The 24249-nt window shown below is 35.7% G+C and overlaps 3 protein-coding genes and 1 long non-coding RNA gene across 7 annotated transcripts; 2 read left to right on the forward strand and 2 right to left on the reverse strand.

The window, feature by feature from the left end:
• Positions 1 to 1055: 1055 nt before the first annotated feature.
• On the forward strand, positions 1056 to 5339 carry LOC120080660 (cyclic nucleotide-gated ion channel 1-like). The gene is made up of 8 exons (XM_039035352.2): positions 1056 to 1559; positions 1766 to 2315; positions 2895 to 3107; positions 3189 to 3481; positions 3678 to 3789; positions 3966 to 4202; positions 4287 to 4684; positions 4797 to 5339. Exons 1-8 carry the CDS (start codon positions 1519 to 1521, stop codon positions 5104 to 5106), a joined length of 2154 nt encoding a protein of 717 aa, XP_038891280.1. The 5' UTR covers positions 1056 to 1518; the 3' UTR covers positions 5107 to 5339.
• Positions 5340 to 5763: 424 nt separating this feature from the next.
• Positions 5764 to 9568, reverse strand: LOC120080676 (non-specific lipid-transfer protein Cw18-like). Of its 2 annotated transcripts, none has more exons than XM_090309788.1 (2): positions 8878 to 9568; positions 5764 to 5993 (listed from the first exon to the last, which is right to left on the reverse strand). In XM_090309788.1, exons 1-2 carry the CDS (start codon positions 9566 to 9568, stop codon positions 5839 to 5841), a joined length of 846 nt encoding a protein of 281 aa, XP_090165914.1. In that variant the 3' UTR covers positions 5764 to 5838. The 2 variants fall into 2 exon arrangements, with proteins under 2 accessions (XP_090165914.1, XP_038891281.1); XM_039035353.2 differs by lacking the exon at positions 8878 to 9568 and adding an exon at positions 7137 to 7696.
• On the forward strand, positions 7120 to 9712 carry LOC150038222 (uncharacterized). Of its 3 annotated transcripts, none has more exons than XR_016527377.1 (4): positions 7120 to 7575; positions 7648 to 8298; positions 8901 to 9197; positions 9266 to 9712. It is a non-coding gene; the product is annotated as an uncharacterized LOC150038222 (long non-coding RNA). The 3 variants fall into 3 exon arrangements; XR_016527390.1 differs by having other exon boundaries at positions 9393 to 9712; XR_016527399.1 differs by having other exon boundaries at positions 7148 to 7555.
• Positions 9713 to 11864: 2152 nt separating this feature from the next.
• LOC120069843 (thioredoxin-like 2, chloroplastic) lies at positions 11865 to 15457 on the reverse strand. Its single transcript, XM_039021661.2, has 4 exons — positions 14803 to 15457; positions 13526 to 13705; positions 12558 to 12722; positions 11865 to 12172 (listed from the first exon to the last, which is right to left on the reverse strand). The coding sequence occupies exons 1-4, from the start codon at positions 15010 to 15012 to the stop codon at positions 12053 to 12055; spliced, it is 675 nt and encodes a 224-aa protein (XP_038877589.1). The 5' UTR covers positions 15013 to 15457; the 3' UTR covers positions 11865 to 12052.
• Between the last annotated feature and the right edge of the window lie 8792 nt (positions 15458 to 24249).

The raw sequence follows: 24249 nt of genomic DNA on the forward strand, positions 1-24249 counted from the left end.
TAGTCCTTTACATATCAAACCTTATAAAAAATCGAAAGTTTAATAACACAAAATTAACTTTAAAATTCAAGAGTAATTTAACTCCTCTTAATAACAATTTTTCCCCTTATTTTCTTTTCATCTCTTCTCTCATGAACTTGTGAATAGTGATGGTAACTTGTAAAGTGACATTCCAATCACAATTTAAAAATAAAAATCCAAACGGATTTCAGAATAGTTTTTAAAAGGTTTAAAAAACAATAGTTCCATGGACTTCAATTTATAATATTTAATTTCTAAACTTCTAATTTTGTAACCATTTAATTTCAAAACATAAGAATTTAGTTTTTTTACTTTAAAATTTGTTACAATTAATTTTCTATGGCGTAAAATGTCATCAAAACGTAATAAGATTTCTAATATACATAGATAGATAAATTGATTAAAGATCAAATATACTTATAAACTATAGAGATTAAGTTAGTTGATATTGAACTAAGAATTTCTAGACACATTCATACCAAACACAACACAACCCCCAATGAAGACAAAATCTTTGGTTGGTTTAATTGGTTTATTAGTGACAATTTAGAAGCTTTTTTTCTGGCAAAAAAATATTGAAAAAAGACTCTGCCATGATTAAAGAAAACCTTTTGCTTTTCATCCCAAAATCAAAAGGATTGTAACAATCTATATATGACTTTACCAAATCATATTGTAATCTCTGGCCCCATTGTTTTCACCTTTGATTAGAATTCCACTCCTTTAAAATAAAGTAGGGAGAAGAAAAAGAAAAACCATGGCAACTGCTTTAAAGTAAGAACTTTCCACTTCACAGAAAAAAGGGGAAATTCAAGGAGCAATGTATAAGCACATCAAACTTTGCAAAGTTTTCCTCACTTAGAAAATGACATTATTGATAAAATATTCTTTTGTAGGTAGCCAAAATTGGGTTATTTGGGGCTTGACTTTAACAATATTTACAGTTTTTGTTCCTTGTGAGACATTGTTATTTCACAGACAGCATCAGAGAAACCAGACTAAGATTAAGTAGTTGAAAGTTTCTTTTTGCTAACAAATTGACATGCATGTAAAACATTAGTTGAAAGGTCCACAATGCCTGTAGCAAGAAAAGGAAAAGTAGGACAGAAAAAGCACTTTGTCATAAAGCTCTAATCAAGACAAAACATTTTCTTGTAGCTTAAATTGGCTTTTTTTCTTCGCCAGCTGATTGAAGGAATTTTGAATCATTCCTCTCTCCCAAGACCCCCCTGTCTTCCCTTCTAGTTCCCATTTAACAACCTACCCAAAGAAAGGTTTTGTTTTCCCTTCATAAACTTAATTTCCACTTCTTCATGTCTTTCATGTAAGTGCCATATTTTACCTGAAAAGGAAGGTCAAGTTTTCCTAATAGAGCTTCATGGAACTGTTGGTTGTGTTATGAATCCTATATTTCAATGATAAATATTTTGCTTGTGAACCTAAGCAGTACATGTATTGCTATCAGAGGTTCAGTTTAGCCTCACATTTTGGATAGTGATGCCCAAGTTTATGGGTTCTCAGATACCAAAATTTGTAAGGTTTGAACATTCTTAACTCTTTCTCTCTCTTGCTGTCAAATTTTCTGAAAACCAACTTATGCTCTTTCTATTTCCATTCCACATAGCTTGTTCTTGTTGTCCCAATTTCCACTGATTGATTATTTCCATAAACAACTTGCTTGAACCTGATCCTATCAAAACTGACATATACTTAATTCTAAACTTGGTCAATAATTATATAATAGGTTTGGACATCCAACTGCTGATTTTCATGACAATTATGGATGTTACCAAGTCAGAAGCAGACTGTCTCCAGGGTCAATATTGGAAAGCATAGAGAGAAGATTTTCAAGTGTTTCTGATAGCTTTAGAAGAATACTTACACGCTTAGGCTTCAAGCATTCAGGTGACCAGTCAGTAAAGAAACCAAAATTTTGGAAGAAAATTCTTGATCCACATAAGCCATTTCTTCAGCAATGGAACAAGATATTTGTGCTCTCTTCTGTCATAGCAGTAGCTGTGGATCCTCTCTTCTTTTACGTCCCAGTGTTCGATGGAAAGCATCAATGCCTAACCATGGATCGTCAACTTATGATCGTTGCTTGTGTTCTCCGTTCATTCATTGACTTATTTTATCTACTCCACATGATCTTTGAATTTCGAACCGGTTTTCTTCCCCCTTCTTTACCGGTTTTTGGAAGTGGTGAATTAATCAAAGATCCAGCAAAAATAGCAAAGAAATATCTCTTCTCAAACTTCTTGATCGATTTCTTATCCATTCTCCCATTGCCTCAGGTAAAAAATTTTGTACAGTTTCGGTTACATTAGCTCTCAACTCATGTTTAAGTGACCTTTTATCAATATTTTAACACTTCCTTTCCTTGCGGGCTTAAAAATATCTAAAAGATACAACAACTGGTTATCAGTATTAAATGGAAAGGTAAAAATGGTATAGAGGTTCAAACTTTGAATATAAGATGTTCTACTCTGATACCATGTTAAATCAACACACAATTCAAAATTTTAAGCTTATAGGTTACGGTAAATTTGTTATTTTTTTCTTTAACCATTCCCAGATAATTGCAGCATCTAGTCCTTGCATCAGGAGCAAAACATTTGGTTGTTCTTCTTATTTGGAATCTTGCATATTTTGGATGATGCGTTCTTTAAAGCTCAATCCACAATCTTCTCTTTGTCGATGATGTAATAAAGATTATGTGTTTGTTTTGCTCTGTATCCTGCTGTAAGAATGGATTATTTTTTAGTCATTGGACAGATTCTTGTGAATCCTTTGTTTTCAGTGAGCAGTATTAGTTGCCTCACTGAAGTGAACTTACTATTTAGGATAACTTAGTCTTTTTTTGTGTCATTCAGCTTTTGGTATTAGCAATCATACCTGCAGCAAAAGGCCCGATTCCCTTGAAAATGAAGGATGCCACGAAAATGGCAGTTATTTTGCAATATATTCCAAGACTTCTCCGAATATATCCACTATACAGAGAAGTAACCAGAACATCTGGCATACTGACAGAAACAGCCTGGAGTGGAGCTGCTTTCAATCTCCTCATTTATATGCAAGCTAGTCATGTATGTGTTCATTTGAATCAGAAGTTTTTACATTTTGGTTTAAAAAGAATTCTCTTATGAGCAGTGAATGAAATGAATTAGGTAGTTGGTGCCATTTGGTATTTGTTATCAATAGAACGACAAGCCAAATGCTGGATCCATGCATGCAAGGAAGATGACACTAACTGTACTGGGAACTTTTTGTACTGTGGAAATCCAAAAAGTCATATGTACCCATCTATAAATAAGACTTGCTCTCCTAAAGAATCTAAGGATGGAAAAAACGGCTTCGAGTTTGGGATGTATGTTGAAGCCCTTAAGTTTAACTTAACTGATACGATGAGTTTTCGCCGCAAATTCTGCTATTCCTTCTGGTGGGCTCTGCGAAATGTCGGGTCAGTAAAAGTTCTCCATGTTTCTTCATGACTTTACTAAGGAATGTGATATGATATATGTGAATCTGCTGTTATAAGTTCCAAGTTTTCCAAATGTTAATCTCTATCATCCATGAAGTAGATCTTCTACACATTTTTATGTTAATCCTTTGGAGTAAACCATACACTCTAAAAGAACTTGCTTGTGTTTCTACAGCTCTAGTGGACAAAACCTTGAAGTAAGCCATTACATGGGAGAGGTTTTTTTTGCTGTCTTCATTGCCATCCTTGGTTTGGTTTTATTCGCGTTTCTCATTAGCAACATTCAGGTAAGGCATGATGCTCAATTCATTCTCTTTGCATGCAATTGCTTCAATTTCAAGAGGAAACTTATTTATGCTCCAAACATGATCTGTTTATTTGGTTTCATTGCTATACCATATTGTATCTTTCATTCTCTATTTAACTGATCCAATTTTCAACTATGAATTGTTCCACTTGACAGAAATATCTACAGTCTGCAACTGTTAAAGTGGAGCAGATGAGAATTAGCCGAAGAGATGCTGAGCATTGGATGGCACACCGTATGCTCCCAGACGAGTTGAGGCATCGTATTCGACGATATGATCAGTACAAATGGCAGCTAAATAGGGGAGTTAAGGAAGAGGAACTCATCAGTAACCTTCCTAAAGACCTCAGGAGAGACATCAAACGCCACCTTTGCTTGGCCCATCTTAAGAAAGTAAGTTTTTTTTTCCTTCTACTTTGTCACATTCTTCTTATGAAATTTTCAACATTCGTTAACTCGGATATCGAAATACTTTAGGTGCCACTTTTTAGTAGCATGGATAAACAACTGTTAGACGCAATGTGCGAATATCTCAAGCCTGTGTTATTCACAGAGAAGAGCTTCATTCTGCAAGAGGGTGACCCAATTGATATGATGCTATTTATCATGAAAGGAAAGCTGGCTACCATTATTGGTTGTGATTGGAAAAACGACCTGTACTCGGCCACTCTTAATGCTGGCGACTTCTGTGGTGAAGAGCTAGTTCATTGGGCAATGGATCCCACCTCCACCACTTCTCTTCCCATTTCAAAAAGAATAGTTAAAACTCTAACTGAGGTTGAAGCCTTTTCTCTAAAGGCTAATGAGCTGAAATCTGTAACTAATCAGTTCCACTTCCAGCGCCTTCATAGCAAGCAATTCCAACTCTCAGTGAGGCATGTTCTTCTTACTCAACTTACACATATATTGTTCCAACATTAATCCCACAAAAAGTCTTTTTCATTCAACTACTTCTAAAGTAATTGATCTGTAATCCTTGTTCTCTAGATTCTACTCTCATCAATGGAAAGTTTGGGCAGCCTACAAAATACAAGAAGCTTGGCACGATTTCCGCGAAAGAAAGCTGACGGGAGTTGGAAATGGCAGGTTTCAAGATGCATTAGCTAAAACAGTTGGCCCCTCGGTGAGCTTTAGCGCCACTCTGTATGCATCCATATTTATATCCCATCTATTGCAAACCGTGCAGCGAGATCAATACCAGCAAACTCCCCATTTCACACGAGTGATGACACTGCCGGCTCCTCCAAAGCCAGACGATGAGCAAGATAAGCCAAACTTCACCATCTTGGATCTTTAAAATGTATTGTTTGAAGCTCTTTAACCTTCTATGTCCTGAGTTTTAGGTGCTTGGTTTTCTCTGTGTGATATGTGAATAATGTATGATAATCAACAGAATGCTTTTCCTCTTGCTTGGTTTCATCTTTCATTTTCTCTAGCCTACTACTACTAAGTTTCTTCTGGGTAATTTCCTTGCTTTAATGTTGGCATGCCAAGGCCTTAATGAAGCATCATCATCAAATTCCATTTCAAGTTAAGTGTTCAATTTTCTGTTTCATACTTTTATATGATTCATTTGATTGATTTAACATAACTAGATATTATATACATTTTAAGGTGGGTGCTGTCTTCTCTAAGAGTAAAATAAGTGAAATTGGAAGAAAGGGACCAAGCCTTTGTTAGGAAATCGACAATCAAAGATGAATAAAAAATGTAAAATAATAGAGAATCCATACACAGATTTATGTAGTTGACTAATAGTGTGTTAGTTACGTTTACAAGCAGAAGAAGAGAACAGTTTTTATTAGAGAGAAAATTTAAGATTATAGAGTCAAAGGTGCTAGTAGGTTAATATAACGTACCCCTTTAAACTCTAGGGCTAATAACAGATTCAGGGCATTCCAACAACATTCAAAGTCATAGAGAATGAAAAGCAAATTTAAAGAAGAAAAGGGTGAATGGGTGAATATAATGTAGCTAGAAGTATTATTGATGATAGATATAAGAGTATTATGAGCATGTAATGTTAGGATTATTGAGATGACATTGCCAAGCTTATTTTTTGAAACATGAAGAAACTCAAAAACATCATATGGGATTTGCTTAGTTTATGTTGATTGGGCTCAATGGTGATGGATATCCCCAAGCTTATATAAAAAAGCACTTCCAAATTGCAACCCCTCAACCCTGCATGACAACAGTCACAAACAGCAAAGATCTTTATCACACAAACAGCCAGACTTTTGTTCAAGAAAATTCAATCCAAAAATAGAACTTTCAGAAACTAAAATAGGATATTCATTTTTTTCTTCTTTTTTCAATTCTTGTTTAGAAATTTTCAAACTAAAATTGTTAATGAGCTAAGTTTAAAAAAAAAAACAAAAAAACAAAAAATGCTATAAACTTTTAAGTTAAATTACAATTTAATCCTTGAACTTTCAATTTAGTATCTTACAAGTCCTTAAACTTTTGATTTTGAAACTAATAAGTTATTGAATTCTTGCTTATGTGTCTAATAGATCATTAATCTAATCAATAATTTTTTTTGGACTCGTGCAAAATTGAAGGTTAAGAACTATTAGGCTCAAAATTCAATTTTGTGTACATTATATATGTTAACTTGAAAATAAATGTTATATGTTGACCTATTTGACACGAAATTGAAGTACATGAATCTATTTGATATTTTCAAAGTTTAGAAACTTATTAGACGTAAATTGAATGTTAAAAAACTATTAGATATTTTTAAGTTCAAGAATTGATTTGACACAAACATGAAAGTTCGGGAACCAAATCTAAATTCAAAGCAAAAGGGGCAACAAACACAATATTGAAAGTTTATAGTTCTATTATAATAAAATTCAAATTTGTATCTAATAAATGAATAAATTTTAAATAAAAATTATTAGATCCAAAATTGAAAGTTCAATAAAACATATTTTATGATTTAATGACCAAATAGATGCAAATCTCAAAATTTAGGTTCCATTTGATAACCATTTTTTTTTTCGAAAATGAAGTCTATAAACACTACTTATACCTTCAAATTTCTTACTTTGTTATCTATTTTTTTACTAATAATTTAAAAAAACAAGTCAAATGTTTAATACTCAAAATGAAGCTTTTCAACTATTGTTTTTGTTATTAAAATTTAACCAAAAATTTATTTAAAAAATATGTAAATCAATGTAAAAAAAATATAAAGAAAATAAGCTTAAATGATTATCGTCTTAACCATAAAAAATAAAAATAAAATAAAAAAAAACAGTTTGAGATTAAATTTATAAATTACTAAAGAAAAAGAAAAGTTCCTAAAAAGGAAAAGATTACTTTGAGCAGTCAGTAGAATTGTCGATGGGAGGAATTTGGACGGGAATTCCACATTCTTTTGGAATCAAAGGGATGCGACTCGGATCATAAGGTCCGATCATCGACAAACTCTTCTTGATGCATTCGCACAGATCAACCTTATCTTTCTTCGTTTTAGCATCGCCCACCAACTTTTTAACGCCACTGCAGCACGACGGCGATGGATGTTCACCACCAAATGCGCTGTCGCTGCCTTTGATGAATCCCAAACATGGTGATAGCTCCTGCGCCACCGGTACACAACTTTCCACGTCCTCATTCTGAGACAGAGCGACCATCAGGGAGCATGTCAACACGGCGACGAAGGCTAGGGCCCCCATTGTCGACCGGAGATTGAAGATTCCTGACATGTTTCACTTGGGAAATTATACAAACCCTTGGTGGGTGTTTATGTTTTGAGGTGGGGTTTACGATTTGAGTGCCTTTTATATACAATTTCGTGTCCCATTCCTGAAAATCGGCTGCCATGCAGGTTTTGTGATTTCTTTATGGTTATTGCCACACAAAGAAGTTGGGTTTTCTCTATTTGTAATGGTGGAGTGAAGTAAGTGAATTGACCTTGTTAGTTTTCAAATTACTTGAATCTTTGTACACTGGCTTTGCATTGTTGTATTATTTTCTACTTACGTGTATGAGAAGAATTGGGAAGATCATGAGATTGAAGTTAAATGGGAAGGGGAGGGATTGGGAGAGTTTCGACAAAGAGGGCAGCTGCTGTTGACTCGAAGCCATTGGTCAATACAATCAACATGGAAGCAATGCTTGCACTCAGGAATGCATCTGACAGTGTCTTTGGTTAAGTACTCTCCAAGGCATATGGGACAGGTGGTGCCATTGGGGCCAGGCAGCCGCCGGCTTTCTCCAAGGATTACCTTTTGATATGATTCGATGGTGGATTCGTCTAGACCACTCAAACGGGTCGGTGCCTCTAAATCAGATCCTGCTGGATTGACCTGCTGCTGATGCTGAACTTGGTTTCCTCTGCTGTCCATAAGGCCATAGCCCCACTTTGCGAAGCAGAGAAAACAGCCAAGTCCAAAGACACACATCAAAGTCGGTAGAACAATCACCACACAGATAATCCGCAATACTCTGAGACCATTGTTTTCCTCTGAAATTTAAGGTGACTATCATTTAATTGGGTTTCATGAACTTTGATATTTTTGCAAAATATATCATGAATGACATTTTTCCTGTGTGTGTGTATGTGGGGGGATTTCCAAGCAATGTCAAAACATGTTTGATCCAGTTTGAATATTATTATGAGAAGTGCAGCAGTGAACAAATGTCAAATGTCTTTGTCTTTCCTTCACCATCTACAGAGTCAACTTTGTTTTTTAATAATGCTTCGGGTTTACTTTAATCCCAACTTCCCAGTAACATAAACATTATTTATGTTTTGGTCAACCAACAGCCAGTCTAACATTCATACAGCAGCCTGCAGTTTAGGGTAATGGATGATACCAGCAGTATTTTTTGGACATTGGTTTGTTTATTATGATTTTAAGAAAGTAGTGGATTTTGTTTGTTTGATACTTAATTCGCGTATTTGCTTTGAGCTTTCTTCAACCAACTAGTACAAGAGATGTTGAAGAAATGCATTCCACCAATTGTAAAAGATGAATTTATGAGCTTTTATGTGAGATATAGTTTAAAGATAAACATAAACTTAGCTAATAGTTACAAAGAGCAGAATTTTTACCTGATGTGTACTTGTTGTAACAGGCAATCCCCTGACCACTATTGCTTTTGTACCCACAAAGCCTGCCTTCTGTCTCGCAGATACCGCAAGCAGGGCTATACCAAGTTAGCACGAGATCACCATTGAGGTTAGTTAAAAGTTGATTGGTCTCATCTGGGTTTGAAACTGGGACAGGTAAAGTATTCATGATCTTGCAAGAGGTTGACATTGACTTGGCAAAACTCATCGAGGAAGTAGCCACAACTGAGTCGGTTGAATTGCTAAGACAACCAATGACAGGAAAACGCGACATTGCAAACTGAGATGGGCAGCTTAAAAAGGTAATATTCTGACTAAAAAGTGGTATAAATGGGGAGTTTGAGAGATTGAGTTTGTTGAAGCCTTGCAGAAGTCTTCTAGGAAGGCAATCATCTGGATCATAGAGCTGTATCTGTTGAGTGACATAATCGATACTTCTTACCAAAAAATGTTCAGAAGCAGATAGATTTACAGTCGCCACACCCGCTTTGTTGCAGGCTAAGTTGAAACCAGGATAGCCACATCTTGCAGGTTGCTGGTATGGAATTCGGAAGGGGAATCTGATGTCGAAATTGTTGTTGATACAGTTGGAAATAGAGCAACTTTGAGCTGTGGATGAAGTGGGGAAGAGGAAGAGGAAGAAGAAGAAGAGAAAGATGTGTGAGAAATCCATTAGCTTGGCTGAATGATTTTTTTTTTTTTTTTTTCTTGTAAGCTTTAAAACTTGAACCTTTTATTCATCATTGGGTTTGAATAAATTATAATGTTATTATGACTTGATCAAATTATTCAAAAGTCAGAAGTTTTGGTGCTTGTATGTTGTAGATTGACCTTCTTTAGTTGTGGACGCCACAAGTAACAGGAGCTGATAATTTATTAACTGATGAGGGAAAGCTACAGGATTGAAGATGACCATAACATTATTAAGATGTTCAATTAATTAAGAATTTCAATTTGATATAAACTTCCAAATTTTCTCAGTTCTGTATTTTGTGCCTATTTAATTCAAGGAAAAACATATACTAACTTCCAAAGTTTCCAAATATAACGATAGCTGTTTGGGTCAAAATTAGAAATGTTTCAACTTGCACTAAGCAATCTCATTTGTGAATAATGTTCTTCAATTTCTTTGTCCTTTTTTTTCCATTTTTGGGGACAGAGTGGCAAGGAAGTTGAATTATGAAAACTTGAATGAATTCTTGAAAGAACTTGGTTTAAAGTATATTCCATTTGTTTCTCCAATTGAATTTCCCCATTCTCCTTCTTATTTATCTAGATCACTTATATCAAATCTTTACTAATTTTTTTTAGTATGAGAGCCTAGAACCACAAACCTCTTAGTTATTAGCACATACGTATGTCAATTCAACTAAGCACGTCTTGGCAAATCTTTACTAGTTAGTCTAATCCATTGAAAATGATTGAAATTATTTTAGAAGAATAAGAATGTAATTAAAACATTTAAAATAATCATTTAGAGGGTATTTGAGTGCTAAGTTGGTTATTATACTCTATTGGCTATAACAGTCTGTAGGAGACATTTGAAGCATTAAGTTGATTATTATAGTCTATAGATTATAGTCTTAGTTTGAAGTGTTTAGTAGGAGATAATAAACATTGCAAGGAGAAAGAGGATGAGGGAATGATAGTAAGTACGGTAGCAAAGAAGGTTTTGAAATAATATTTACTACTTAATTTTAGATTATACACAATTGTAAATATCACTATTATATTTGGAACTCCAAACATGGAGTGGGCTATCCAACTTCAAATTATAGGCTTGAACACCTCCTAGGTTATAATAGATTGCATCTAGTTTAGATAGAAAATAGTAAACATTGTAATAAAGATGAAGAAAGGGGATAAATAGAAAATAGTAAACACGGTTAAAATGAGAGATTTGAAATAGTAATATTGGAGTTATGGTATATTATAATGATTGAAAACACCAACTTTTAAAATTAAAGTAACCAACAATGGAGTGGACTATATCCACTTAAAGTTAGGCCCAAACAATCCTTATAAATAGTAGCTATTGACTGTAGCCCGAACAAACGATGCTACTCTGCTGCCTTGGCACGCAAAGGTAAAAGAGTTTCTTTTTCAAAACGACAGGCTATTCAAACTTTCATAGTTTAGGTTCTAAATAATAGCTCTCCATTTCTACCCTGAGAATGAAGCACATATGTGAAGTTTCAAACACCCTTCTTTTGATTCAGCCTTTTTTCGTTTTTTTGCTGTTCACTCTCGGTATGCTCATTATCCTAGGAATCATTTTTTATACTCTGAAAGGGTACTAGGGAGAGAAAAAGGCTGCAGGAAGAGCTTCAAAAGCTCAACGAGCGAGGGGGATTTCTAAAGATCATTCTTGTATGCTGCTCCATGAGCAAGGAGCAAGATCGCATAAACCGAACCTAATCTCATGAACCTCCTTCGCCCGTTATCTCCTCGTCAACGTCAGTTGATGCCACCATCGGACATATTCCAAGACCATCTTACCCTCTCTGCCATCCGGCATTATTAAGAAAGGAGCCCCGGTGCCCTTTCTCATCATATGTGCCCCATACCCCGCCAATTCCGAAAGGTTAAAGATGACACGCTTGATTGACGTCGTGACCAAGAGCCGGAATTCATCAGTCAAAACCAAATTGTCTTGCAAACCAGGGGGGTTTTACGGTTCTGCCCGCAGCACTTACGTTGCCCTGCCATGATGTCAAAATGCCGCATCGCATGGGGATAAGATCTCTTTTTTGTTTTAATGGAAATTAGGAACGTTTTACCATGTTGGCAGAACGTTAACTTAAAGTAGAGTAAAGATCAGACCAATTCCAGGATTCAGTCTTGAGTATATGCAAGCTGCCGCCCATCAAACCAAATGAATCAATGGCATGTATTTAGAACTTCATACAATGACCAGTTTTCAAAGTACAGGCATCAAAGCTAGCACAAGGCAGAAAAAGGCAGAAAAAGGCAGCAAAATATTTTATGATTGGTATTCTTCAACTTCTGAATTCTTTTACAGAACAAGAATGGAAATTTACAGATTGGGTAGCTGACTGCAGAATCTTTTTTAAACAAGAAGGTTATATTAATATCAGGGGAATGCACAATGAATACCGATTCGGATTTGGCAGCAAGTCTATGATGAAGCTTCTGTTTATTGTTTGTCTTTGGGAGCCAAGGAGGGCTCCAATATAAGATCTCCGACTCCCTTTGGCGGCCCAATGCTGCAACGAGCTGTGTTGTGCATCTCAATTGCATCTTTAATTTTCTGAAACTGTGGGATGGAGAAAGGTTAGATAGAGTTAAAATTTAGAAAATGTTTACCTATATTGATCATTTGATGAAAATACTAATAAAAAATCACTGCCTGCCCATAAGATCAACAACTTGATATAGTTATTCAAATATGGGGATAAGGAAAATTTTGTCATATTAGAGATCCTCATCAATCGTTCTTATCACATGTGTCCACGACTTGAAAGATTCTTCAGATTTTTAAATATATTTTGCTCATTATAAGCTAACCAACGAAATAGAGCGAATTGACCAAAAAGCTATTTATATCTCAAAATACATTCAACTCATTATAAGCTAACCAATAAAATAGAAAGAATTGACACATTAGAGGTGGGGAGTGGGAGGAGAGTAAGAGTGCTAACCTTTGCGAGTGAGCATGAGAAAGACTCCAACTGCCCGTCGGCACCACGATAAAAGTGGAAATAAGGAAGGACTTTGACATTCAAACTTTTGCACATTGGCTTGTTTTCATCAAAATTGACTTTTAGGAATAAAATCTCAGGGTGTTCATCAGCTGTTCTGCAGAGCTGACAGTTCCATTTCAACATATATAAGAACATCAGAACATAAAACAGGAAAGTAAAAATTATGAAAGGGGCAAGCTCAACTTTTGCGGTAAGATGCATTTTCTTTATAAGAGACAACAGATATCAAGTTCAGTAAATATCAATCATTTGATAAGAGCAGCATTTGCAAGAAACAACCCTACCAATAAGAAGTGCTCTGGAGCTTTCACATTATATAACTTCAGCAACAGATAATGACAGAACTGCTGACGCAGCAGAAAACCAATAAGGGAACGAATACAAAGAAAGCAATCTTCCTTAATCAAACTACTCAATTTTCCAAAATACAATGCCTCTACCCTCTATCTTGGACATATTTGAAATTCACAGGATCATCCATCAGATTCAAACAAGTGGATCACAGGATCATCCATCCGGAGTATCTTGAGACCCGGTACTCAGGATATGAAATACTCAAGAGTTCTAATTAAATCATATGTCTTCGAAGGGACAAATATTCAAGAGTTCTTGATTAGCAAATTTTCAAAGGATTGAGCAATCGTCTGTGTTTTCAAGTTTCAACCTAATTAACATAGATAGGTACAAAATCTTGAGTACCGCAAAGTGTATTTTAAAGCTTTTCATCCTGATAGCCAACAAATGCAGCAGTCATTGTCTCTGATGACAATTTTATTTAATGCCTAATAAGCTGGTCCTACATTGAGGTTTAGAAAATCCTGAAAGCATGTCCTGATTATCTAACGAAAAATGCAAACGGTCAACTTTACGATCTATTAAATATAAAGCATTGATGGAAAAGTTACCCGAGGAAATAATGCCCTGCAAGAAGCACACCAGGTTCCATAAAATTCTACAATGACTAATCTATCACCAGCTTCACTTAACGCAGTTAAAAATTCCTGTGTTGAATGTATATCAATCATGTTTGGTGCATTCTTTTCCCACCATTTTGGCTGGTCTTTTTCAGCCACAGCAGCCTGTACCTGTTGCATAATAGAACAATTAATAGGAGCAACTAAGAAAACGGTTGACTTATTTATTTTGTTCGACTAAAAAATATTGTTAAACAAATAATCAGGCATAGAAGAATAAGAGGACCAAATAATACATCCTCCTGCCCTCAGAGATCCAAGGTGAAATTACAAGAAGTTGTCTCGTTGACATTCCAAAAAAAAAAAAACAAGAAAAAAAAGGAAGCAATCACAAAAATCCAATTTAACCATGGTTCCCAACCATAAAGTATACTTCAAAACTCAAAGCCACTAAGTAATCAGAGTCATATTTCATTTTCAAACCTTACCAGCCCCCAGGCATTCTAACTCAATAGGAAAATAAACAATTTTTCAAATAACAAGGTCTTTGCTCCCTCGTTAACTCATTCATGACCAAAAATCTTCCCCATAGCCATCTCCAATTCTGAAGGAACTTCAAAGAGAGATAAAGGAAGTTCATAGCTCCTTTTGCTTTAACCAACCATAAAATTAAAAGACATGGCTTCTTTTAGAGTTAACCAGCATCAGGCTACCTGAAACATAAAACAGCTTGGTAGAACGGACTACAACTGTCAACGAAGAATTGAATGCACATGGGAAAGAATTGTTGATAAAGCAATGTCGCCAAATTCTTTTAACTGATAAAGGTACAAGCACCAACTACCACGAAAACTTGAACGGTTTGATTAGTCCATACAACCAGCTGGCTCCAATGCCATGGGAATACTGTCAGCCGTAAAACTTCCTTTCTCGGAGAACTTATAAAAGAATCCACCTTTGCCTATGGGCCTCACCATTAGGGTTCCATAGAATCTGCCGAATAGCAATTCGGCACATGAAACTTATAATTGAAAATCACATTCAAACCACCCCAACAAAAAAGCACTTTCTAGCATCATCGGGCAAGCGCGAAAGGGCAAATTGTTGGGGGTACTAATATAACTAAATTCATATATAAAAACTACTGTTAATTGCCATCGAGAACATTGTTATCGAACAATTGCCACAAAATTTACTCGATATCCAACAAAAATCTGAAGAATTAACAATCATACAATAGAAATCGGACCACAAGACAAGTTATGTACCTTGAAAGATACCAACCTCTTTCTGGGTCTGAAAGAAAGAGGCATTACATAGGTAGTGGAATAACATGGCAGAGGACTCGGTTTCTTTTCTGGGTTTTGAATGGGTGGAAGAGAAGGGTGAAGGGAATTGTAGGACGAGGCAAAGGAAGGTGGCAAAGAACTGGAGGAGAAATAGAAAGAATGCGATGAGAATCTAAAACCATCGGCCATTTAGAGACGATATCGGCAAAATTCAAGTTGCAAAGACAAAAATTCTCCCCCCAAAATCCCAATAGAATGATGAACTAGCTAAACAGCATGGGGGAAAAGGGAAGTCGAGAGAGAAAAAGGGAGAGAAGTTGAAGAAGAAGAAGAAGAAGAAGAAGAAGAAGAAGAAGGGTTGTTCGTAATTGTGGCTATGTTTTCTTCTGCAAGTTGAGAGAGTAAAAAATCAGTATTCTAGTACCTCCGGAGAGTGTGCGCGTGAAGAAAAGATTGGATTTTACGCTTAGGATTGAAATGATCACTGCAACAATTGATAATCCGCCATTTTACCCTATTACGGTGCTATGATTTTGTTCTTCTTCGTCAAGTTGGTCGGTAATGGGATTTTTCAGCTTTCGAGTTTGACCTAACCAATGTACGGTCAGGAAATTGAGAAAACTAACACCAATTTAATTGACGGCTAAATTACACGAAAATATAAAATCTCAACTTGCAATATTACTTTTAGTAAAAATATTAATTTATACTCTAAAATTTTAAATAATTATTTTAATTAAAATTTTAAATTAGTATAAATAAATTAATCTAAATCGTCATTTGAAAATCATTCCTACATTCAATTTGTATATTAATAGACGATTATAATTTAATAAATAGATAATTTTTTAAAAATATATTAATTGAGAATCTGAAAGTTTGGAGGTTTAATCCATAATATTATAAATTCCGCATGGTGTTTATCCAATCAAGATGTGAGGTGTAAATTAATATACTTATTTAAATGGATATAATTCAAAGTTTAGTGTTTAAATTGATATTTTTCCTATTTTTATTTTGCATAATATTTCAATACTACCTTCAAGTGAAGTTTATTAAAACTTTGGAGAGAGATTAGGAGGACTAAATCAGTGTGATGAATTTTTATCTTAATTTCATTTTGTCAATGGTAGTTTAGAAACATTTATGAAAAAGTAGCAATATTATAATTTTTTAAAGAAATATGAGGTTTTTTTAAATAAAATTTGTTCATGGATATTTGTTATAATTTTAACTTTTATTGTGAACTTGAGAATCATGACGAAAACAAGAATACCAATTGTAACGACCCGACCTTTTCAGAACTCTAACAATGATCTTTACTCATGATACACATTTTAGACCCAAATATTTTGACCGTAAAAATTCATTAAAACCCTAAAGACAATTTCCCAAAATAAACTAGAAAAAAAAAAAAAAAAAAAAACAAATAGGTGAAACTTTTAATCGGGTTCCCTAAAAAAATTTACAAAGAAAATCATTCAAAACATCAAATATCTGTCTGACAATAAATTTCAAAATTTCAAAACATTGAAATGACTAAGACATGGACTAAGCGGAAACAGTTTCTTTTGTCCTTATATGGCTCTATCACGAGTCTCATTCATCACTCGCCAGTCTGTTTCTATCATTACCTAAAAAACATAAAGTAGAAAGGGTGAGTATTAAAAAATACTCAATAAGTAACTCCACTACCGAAGTTAAACTACGCATTTATATCCTAGAAATGCAAACATATAGGTGGGACACTGACGACGGACAAAAATGCACGTCATCTTAGGCCTTTTATTTAGAATTATGAGGGTTGTTAAGTAAAGTATGCGGCGAATATGTTAGGAATTCATGAGAAAATGAGTTTGCATCGATCGACATTAAGAATCTCAGCTAACCCACTATTATGCGTTATTATGTGTTCAATTGTCTATCTTTGTAGCTAACGCAGGAAGTGGACGCATACGTGGAAGCCAGGCTATCGCAAAGACGAACGCATACGTTCGATGCATGGATGTTGCGGCCATCAACTGCATGCGTCCATCGCATTGAAGTTGCGGTCGTCAAGTGAATGCGGTCATCGATGAGAAGTTGCGGTCATCGAGCGAATGCGGTCATCGCAAGGAGGTTGTGGCTACATGATGATAGCCATAATAGAGGGATGAACGCAAGGTTGGTGGAATGCAACATGAATGCATACCTCAAGAGAATCAAAAGATGATGTTGACATTTCACCTACCACACATTAGCAGTAGAGATTCAGAAAAGGACCATCGCGCCGCGAATGTCAGAATCAGAGCAGATCCATTAATGTTGTCGGCGATCCAGCTCTATAAATAGAAGTCGATGAGTAGAATTTCATTTCATCCAAGTTTCTACCTTTGGGTGGATCCTTGTGATCCAGACGAAAGTGTGAGAAGAAAGCTTGAGAAATCTTCATCTCCTTCATCCATTCCGAGTGACGACCGAAGCCTTCACCAGAGTTAGAGCTCGAAAGAGTCAGCATTAATGGACCGGAGCCTTTGCCAGAGTTGGAGCCTTCGCCAGTGCCATGGATGGGCGGTGGAGCTGACTCTCTCGAGCTCTAACTCCAGCGAAGGCTCCGGTCGTCACTCGGAATGGATGAAGAAGATGAAGAATTCTCAAGCTTTCTTCTCATGCTTTTGTCTAGATCACAAGGATCCACTCGAAGGTAGAAACTTGGATGAAATGAAATTCTGCTCATCGGCTTCTATTTATAGAGTTGGATCACCGACAGCATTAATGGACCTACTCTGATTCTGACATTCGCGGTACAATGGTCCTTTTCTGAATCTCTACTACTAACGGCGTGGTAGGTGAAATGTCAACATCATCTTTTGATTCTCCCGAGGTATGCGTTCATGTTGCATTCCACCAACCTTGCGTTCATCCCTCTATTATGGTTATCATCATGTAGCCGCAACCTCCTTGCGATGACCGCATTCGCTTGATCGCAACTTCTCATCGTTGACTGCATTCGCTTGACGACTGCAACTTCAATGCGATGGACGCATGCGGTTGATGGTCGCAACATCCATGCGTTGAACGTATGCATTTGCCTTTGCGAAGGAGGAATTCTCCACATGCGTTCGTCTTTGCGATAGCCTGGCTTCTGCTATGTGTCCGCTTCATGCGTTAGCTACAAAGATAGACAATTGAATGCATAATAACGCATAATAGTGGGTTAGCTGAGATTTTTAATGCTGATCGACTCAAACTCATTTTCTCATGAATTTCTAACATTCGCTGCATATTTTAGTTAGCAACCCTCATAATTCTAATAAAAGGCCTAAAATGACGTGCATTTCTGTCCGTCATCAGACATACGTAATGATTAACCACCCGTCGGTGGTCGTCTAGTGAACGGTTTAACCCGCCATAACACGGAGCTGTAGTATGGTTATGAACCTGCCAGTCCACGAAGCTATAACATAGATGTGAACCCGTCAATTCACGAAGCTGTTACATAGTTGTGAACTCGTTAGTTCACAGAGCTATCATATAATTGTGAACTCGTCAGTTCACAAAATTGTCATATAATTGTGAACAAATGACTAGAAGCTGTAATATCATGGTGTTAGGAAGGCAGCCGACACCAGCATCAAAAACTTCTCAACATAACTCATGGTACATGTTATAGAGTCCCACACATAAAGCATAGCAATAAGCTCATCCTCATACATGTTAATTAAGATCTAGACCACGCTCATAAACTATCTTATAAAATATGATCATGCTCCAACTCTCAACATACTCAGAACTATATAGTCACATGCTCATATGCCCCTCTAATCAGGCATTACATTCCATACAAACTTAGACCCGAATATTATCCTTTACTTTTTTTATGTCTGGCACAAAGGCAATTCCAGTAGTAAGATTGCTTACCTCGATATCAATCTTAATTAAATTTTTATCCAAACAACTAATTTCTTTAAGCCTTTAGGAATCTTAAATCAAACCTATAACATGAATCCAATTAAAATTTACATTTTATGCCTAAACCCAAACATAAATTATTATAATTGTCTCCAAACAACTTATCTAAAGTGCAACAAAGCCCCAATCCTCTACCAAACTCCAAACCTTGCTGGAAAATCCTTTAAATTCTCTAAAGGCACTGAAACGAAGAACCTAAAAACATGTGAAGCAATAAATCCCAAAATTAATCAAATATCCACGGGTGAATCCAAAGGTATCCAACTCAAGGACCTACCCACTCACATATGACGATGAAGACTCGACAGAGGCGAGCTTGGGCGAGCTAGCTGCTAAACAATGGTTGAAAATCAGATCCAAACAATAGGCTATGGAATTGATTAAAGGAGAGAAAAATTGATGATAAGATAAAGAGATCGAAAGTTATTGTTGGAAACGGGAACCCTCAGACGATGAACAGGATAGCAGCGAACAGGCACACGGTCAGGAAACAGAAGTCGGGCAAGGAAAGAAACCTACAAAACAGAAACTTGTTACAGGTCGAGTCGCGAATCTCGCTCTTTTTAAGACGTTTCACGACTGTGTCCAAGTGTGCAAGTAGGTCACCAATACTACCATGTCGTCCTCAAGATAAAACAACCCTAAAATAATAAAGTCTCGGTCGGAAATGCACCATCACCAACCGAAAACTCACACCTTCAGACAGGATTCTCGAAAAAATGGAAAAACAGAAGAGAATGAGTGATTGAGAGCGTTGGGAGACTGAATAAATGATGTGTCTAAAACGCTTGAAGGTTGTGCCTTTTATAAGGCTCGAAACCATACTTCCAGAGAGGGAGGTGCAGCAAGCCACCAAATGTTCAAGTGGAACGACGTGGGCGACGCGGAACTACGCGGGCGATGTGGCAACGGCTGAAGACCAACTCCATTTAAGAATTTTTATAATAAAAATAATGATTATAACAACCAAAATAAAATAAAATAATTTTTATTAAAAAAAAGTCATACACACACACGTGCTCGTCTTGCCAAGTCACGTCCGTCCGATCGGACGGTGGCGACGACGACGCGTGCGTGGGATTTTCACCATACCCACATTGGTCTATCTCCCCACTCTCTGCAAAACATGGGTACCCCTTAGAGCCCAAACCCAAGGTCCAATATGAGAGTATAAGAAGTAGAGTTTATTCCTCAACTTAACAAATATGGGACTCTCAAAAGCCATTTTTCTTAAAAACTCAATTTTCACCGATAATGCCCCACTTGAAAATTTAAAAACATAAGAAAAACATTTTCCATCGAGTAATTTCAGTCCATACAATACTATGCATAAGCAAAAGTGTCTTACGACTTAAACCTTTACATATTGTAGATGATTCAGATTATACTAACCCTTAGTTTTGAACTCTATTTCTAACAACATCTCACATGCAGTGTCATTAGGGTGTAGTGCGAATGCTCGTGCTTTAAGGCCTAGTACGTGTATCCTAGTTTAGTAAACTCTCTAGAGATTTTGCCTAAAAAAAACTCCATAAGAAGCGGCCCCTACTTCCACATTCATATAGGAGAGTCTATCAAAAGTACTCCTATAGCTAGGTACCCCACTTGACATCAAGTATAGATCTCATTAAGAACTGAGTTCAACCTCTCTTACGCTTCAGGATATCATGCTCAGACTCTAAGTGATAGGAATGAAACTCTGGGTTCATTTTAGCATGATTCACTAAATATCACTTGTGATCAGTTATTATCCGTTGAACCTATTTCTTGGGATCTCCAGTCTACAGGTTGAGTTCTCCTCACAGTGAGTCAATTTTCTATAGGCATGAGTTTTATCCTTTCTGAGTTCTTGAAAACCTTCTCTCTGTCCAATCTTTTGCCAAAATATCTGTCAAATTTTCATCAGTTCGTATATGATCCACTCTAACGGCACCAGTAGTGAGAAACTCTCTAATGGTACTTATGACATATTTTTCACCTTTTTTCATTATAAAATCGGTTATGAACTTTTGCAATTGTTGCAGTACTATCGCAATAGATTAATATAGCTGGAACCAACTTTTCCCATAAGGGAATCTCTGACAGCAGACTTCTAAATCAGTCTGCTTCTTCATTAGCTATTGCTATCATTTCTGACTCCATCGTAGATTGGGCTAAAATAGTATGTTTCTTGGACTTCCAAGAGGCAGCTCCGCCTAGGACGAGGTGCCCAATCACATCCATATACTTATAAACCTTTTTGGCTATATACTAACTTGATTCTCTTTTATGTCTCTAAATAAAATCACAGTATTCATACTATAGCCATGTATTCGTTTATTGGATTTTATAACATAATGCAATTTCAATTTCAATAACACTTCTATTGAATAAATTCTTCAATACTACTTTTATTGATAAATAGAATATGTTTTCATGATTACGAACTGCAAGTTTTAGGACATTCCCAACAATCTCCCATTTGAACTAGAACTTCAATGGGTTACAAATATATACAAATATACAATGTTGAGAAAAGAGAAAATACAATAAACTAAGGCATCATTGTACCCTTAACGTTCTCTCACTTGCCCTAGATTTATGAAGCTCATAGTCTCAGTCTGACCAAGTGACCCTCGAAACTTTAGTCGTAAGGGTTTTCATAAATGGACCAGCAAGATTATCCTTAGAGGCTATTTTCGTGACTATCACGTCTCCTCTGTGTACTATGTCCCTAATAAGATGGTACTTTCTCTCGATGTGTTTTTCGCATTTGTGGCTTCTCAATTCCTTCGAGTTAGCAACTGCTCTACTGTTATCACAATATAGGATGATCGGTAGATGCATATTTGGAACCACTTCCAAATCCATCAGAAATTTTCTAAGCCATACTGCTTCTTTAGTTGCTTCACATGCAGCTACTGTTAGGATTGATGTCCTAAATCTTTTGTATTCACGTAGTTTGTAAACATTGTATAAACAAAATTTTATTAATAAAAAAATTGTTATTTTATGAGCATACACTTAATTCAATAAACTAAGATCTTAGGTTATTTTATGTAATTTAAACAAGTATGTAGAGACATATAGATGGATCGTGTTTAAATAATAACCTAAATGGTTTGTAATAGATGGATAAGGTTGGGTACCTTATCCTGATGACACTACGGATATGGCTCGCTTTGTAGATGTTACAAGTGTTGCAAAGTGCTACAAATGATCTGATCCTAATAATTCATGTAGATAAATGTGAGCGAGAGTATCTTATACAAAGAGTTTGTATAAGATCGAACCACGAAATAATTGGTCTCATTATATAACACCGTCAATAATTGAGACTTATATTTCACCAGGATGACCATAGGTGACATGATGTGAATCTTGAGTAAGTTGTGAACTCCTGTTCTTGAAGACGATCCTTTGATTTTTATAGGTGAGAGTGGCCAGATTGCCAACTCAATAAGCCTACTATTTTGGGGATTCGTCTGATTGAGGAGCTAGGAACACAGCTACACAAGATGGAATTCACTCATTCTCTAATATCGGGATAAGTAGATAAATTGCTCACTTAAGGGCTGATTTCGGGGCTTGAACAATATGGCCACACCCTCTCTTGGCCCGAGAGGGACTTGGTCATAATTGGACTATGACTTATTGTTCATTAGAGGAATCAGTGGTACTTAAGGAGTTAGATGTAACTATAGGAGCAAAATGGTAATTTTGGCCTAGCTGTACTTATGAGCAATTTGTGAAAGGGTCATCGCACTATTGATTGGTTATATCCAATGGACACAGAAATATATCTGTGGTGCGAAGAGTACAGTTGTCGATCTTTAGTGGAATGACTGACAATTAATGGAAGTTGGGTAATTTGATCAAAAAGTTTGATTAATTATCCAAGCACCATTAGAGGTTCAATCTACAGGTCCATAAGGCCCCCTCTGTAGGTCAACAGGGATTTAATTGAGAATCAAGTTTGGATTAATTTGAATTGTTCAAATTAATTGAGCGAATAAATTATATATGATATAATTAATAAAATTAATTTTATGTGATATAATTAATATCATGTATTTGATAAATTATAATATAAAGTATTTTGAGAGGAATATGAATATGATTCAAATACTAATTATGTGAATGAGATTCATATAATTTAATATAAATATTATTTATATTAAATACCATAAATAGTTGAGAGAAATTAAATATTTGGATATGATTCAAATATTAATTATATAGATGAGATTCGTATAATTGAATTTAGTATAAATATGATTTATATTAAATATCATGTAACGTCGAGAGAAAATAAAACTACAGGCTATATTGTATTTGATATAATATAAAACTATAGGTTATATGTTGTATTTGATATACAAACATATAATATGTATGTATATAATAAGGTGGTGGGTGGTGGGTGGTGGGGAATCAATGCTAGTCACCTTCTTCCATTTTTATAGGATCTGAAAACACACTCTGTAATTCTCTCTGAAGATTTTTTTTTTTAACAGAAAAGAAAAGGTTTCTCCTTTCCCTTCTAACCTCCCCTTCCTTCTTCCAAATATTGGGCAAAGCCCATAACTCCTGCCATATTCTCAAGTCAAGAGAATACAGAAGGTTCTAGTTGTGGTGGTGTCCTGATCAGAGAAGAGATTGAGGTTCGTTTGAGGGAATTCTTGAAGAAAGTGTTCTTCAAAGGTATTATTTTTTTTTCTTCTTATTTTCCCCTCAAATTGTATTCTGTAAAATTTTAGGGTTTATTAATGCATAATCTGTCTATATGTTCTGTAACTTTGAAATTTTATGAAATCTAAAAAATGGGATCGATCCCCGCTTCCGTTGCAAAACCATCACTAGTTTCCCTTCAGCTACATATTCAACCTCCATCGTGGAATCAACAATACAACTCTATTTGATGCTTCTCCACAATATAGCTTCTCCGTTGAGAGTGAATACTGATCCTGAAGTAGATTTCTTATAATCTACATCGGTCTGAAAATCAAAACCAGTGTATCCCGTAAGGATCAAATTCTTAGGACCATACACGAGCATTTAGTCCCTCATTCTCTAAAGATACTTGAGGATGTTCTTTACAACAATTCAATGCCTATATTTAGAGTTGGACTAAAATCTACTGACGATTCCAACTGCAAAGCATATGTTGGGACAGGTACATAACATAGCGTACATCAAGCTCTCGACTGCTGATGCATAGGAATTCTTTTCATTTCCTCAACCTCTTGAGGTGTCTTAGGAAACTGTTCCTTAGACAAATGTATTCCGTCTCTAAAAGGTAGCATACCCTTTTTGGGAATTTTGCATGTTATATCTTGAAAACATTTTGTCAATATAAGATGCTTGAGATAGCGCTAGCATTCTGTTCTTGCAACCTCAAACAATTTGGATTCCAAGAACATATTGGGCATCTCCTAAATTTTTCATTTGAAATTGGATGCTAGCCATTTCTTTACTTCAGCAAGGAATCCTATC

This window comes from Benincasa hispida, chromosome 1 (genome assembly GCF_027475165.1).
Source record: "Benincasa hispida cultivar pf3 chromosome 1, pf3_genome.v1.1, whole genome shotgun sequence".
Lineage (NCBI taxonomy): Eukaryota > Viridiplantae > Streptophyta > Magnoliopsida > Cucurbitales > Cucurbitaceae > Benincasa > Benincasa hispida.

Excerpts from the sequence above, each read along its gene's own strand:
- LOC120080676 (XM_090309788.1), bottom strand. The coding sequence starts at position 9,568 with ATGGATTTCTCACACATCTTTCTCTTCTTCTTCTTCCTCTTCCTCTTC. Across the intron at positions 5,994-8,877 it reads TTACAACAAGTACACATCAG|GGTTGAGGGGTTGCAATTTG; the intron begins GTAAAAATTCTG and ends GTTGTCATGCAG.
- LOC120080660 (XM_039035352.2), top strand. The coding sequence starts at position 1,519 with ATGCCCAAGTTTATGGGTTCTCAGATACCAAAATTTGTAAG. Across the intron at positions 1,560-1,765 it reads CAGATACCAAAATTTGTAAG|GTTTGGACATCCAACTGCTG; the intron begins GTTTGAACATTC and ends ATTATATAATAG. Across the intron at positions 3,790-3,965 it reads TTCTCATTAGCAACATTCAG|AAATATCTACAGTCTGCAAC; the intron begins GTAAGGCATGAT and ends TCCACTTGACAG.
- LOC120069843 (XM_039021661.2), bottom strand. The coding sequence starts at position 15,012 with ATGGCCGATGGTTTTAGATTCTCATCGCATTCTTTCTATTTCTCCTCC. Across the intron at positions 13,706-14,802 it reads AGAGGTTGGTATCTTTCAAG|GTACAGGCTGCTGTGGCTGA; the intron begins GTACATAACTTG and ends ATTATGCAACAG. Across the intron at positions 12,723-13,525 it reads GCAGGGCATTATTTCCTCGG|CTCTGCAGAACAGCTGATGA; the intron begins GTAACTTTTCCA and ends TGGAACTGTCAG.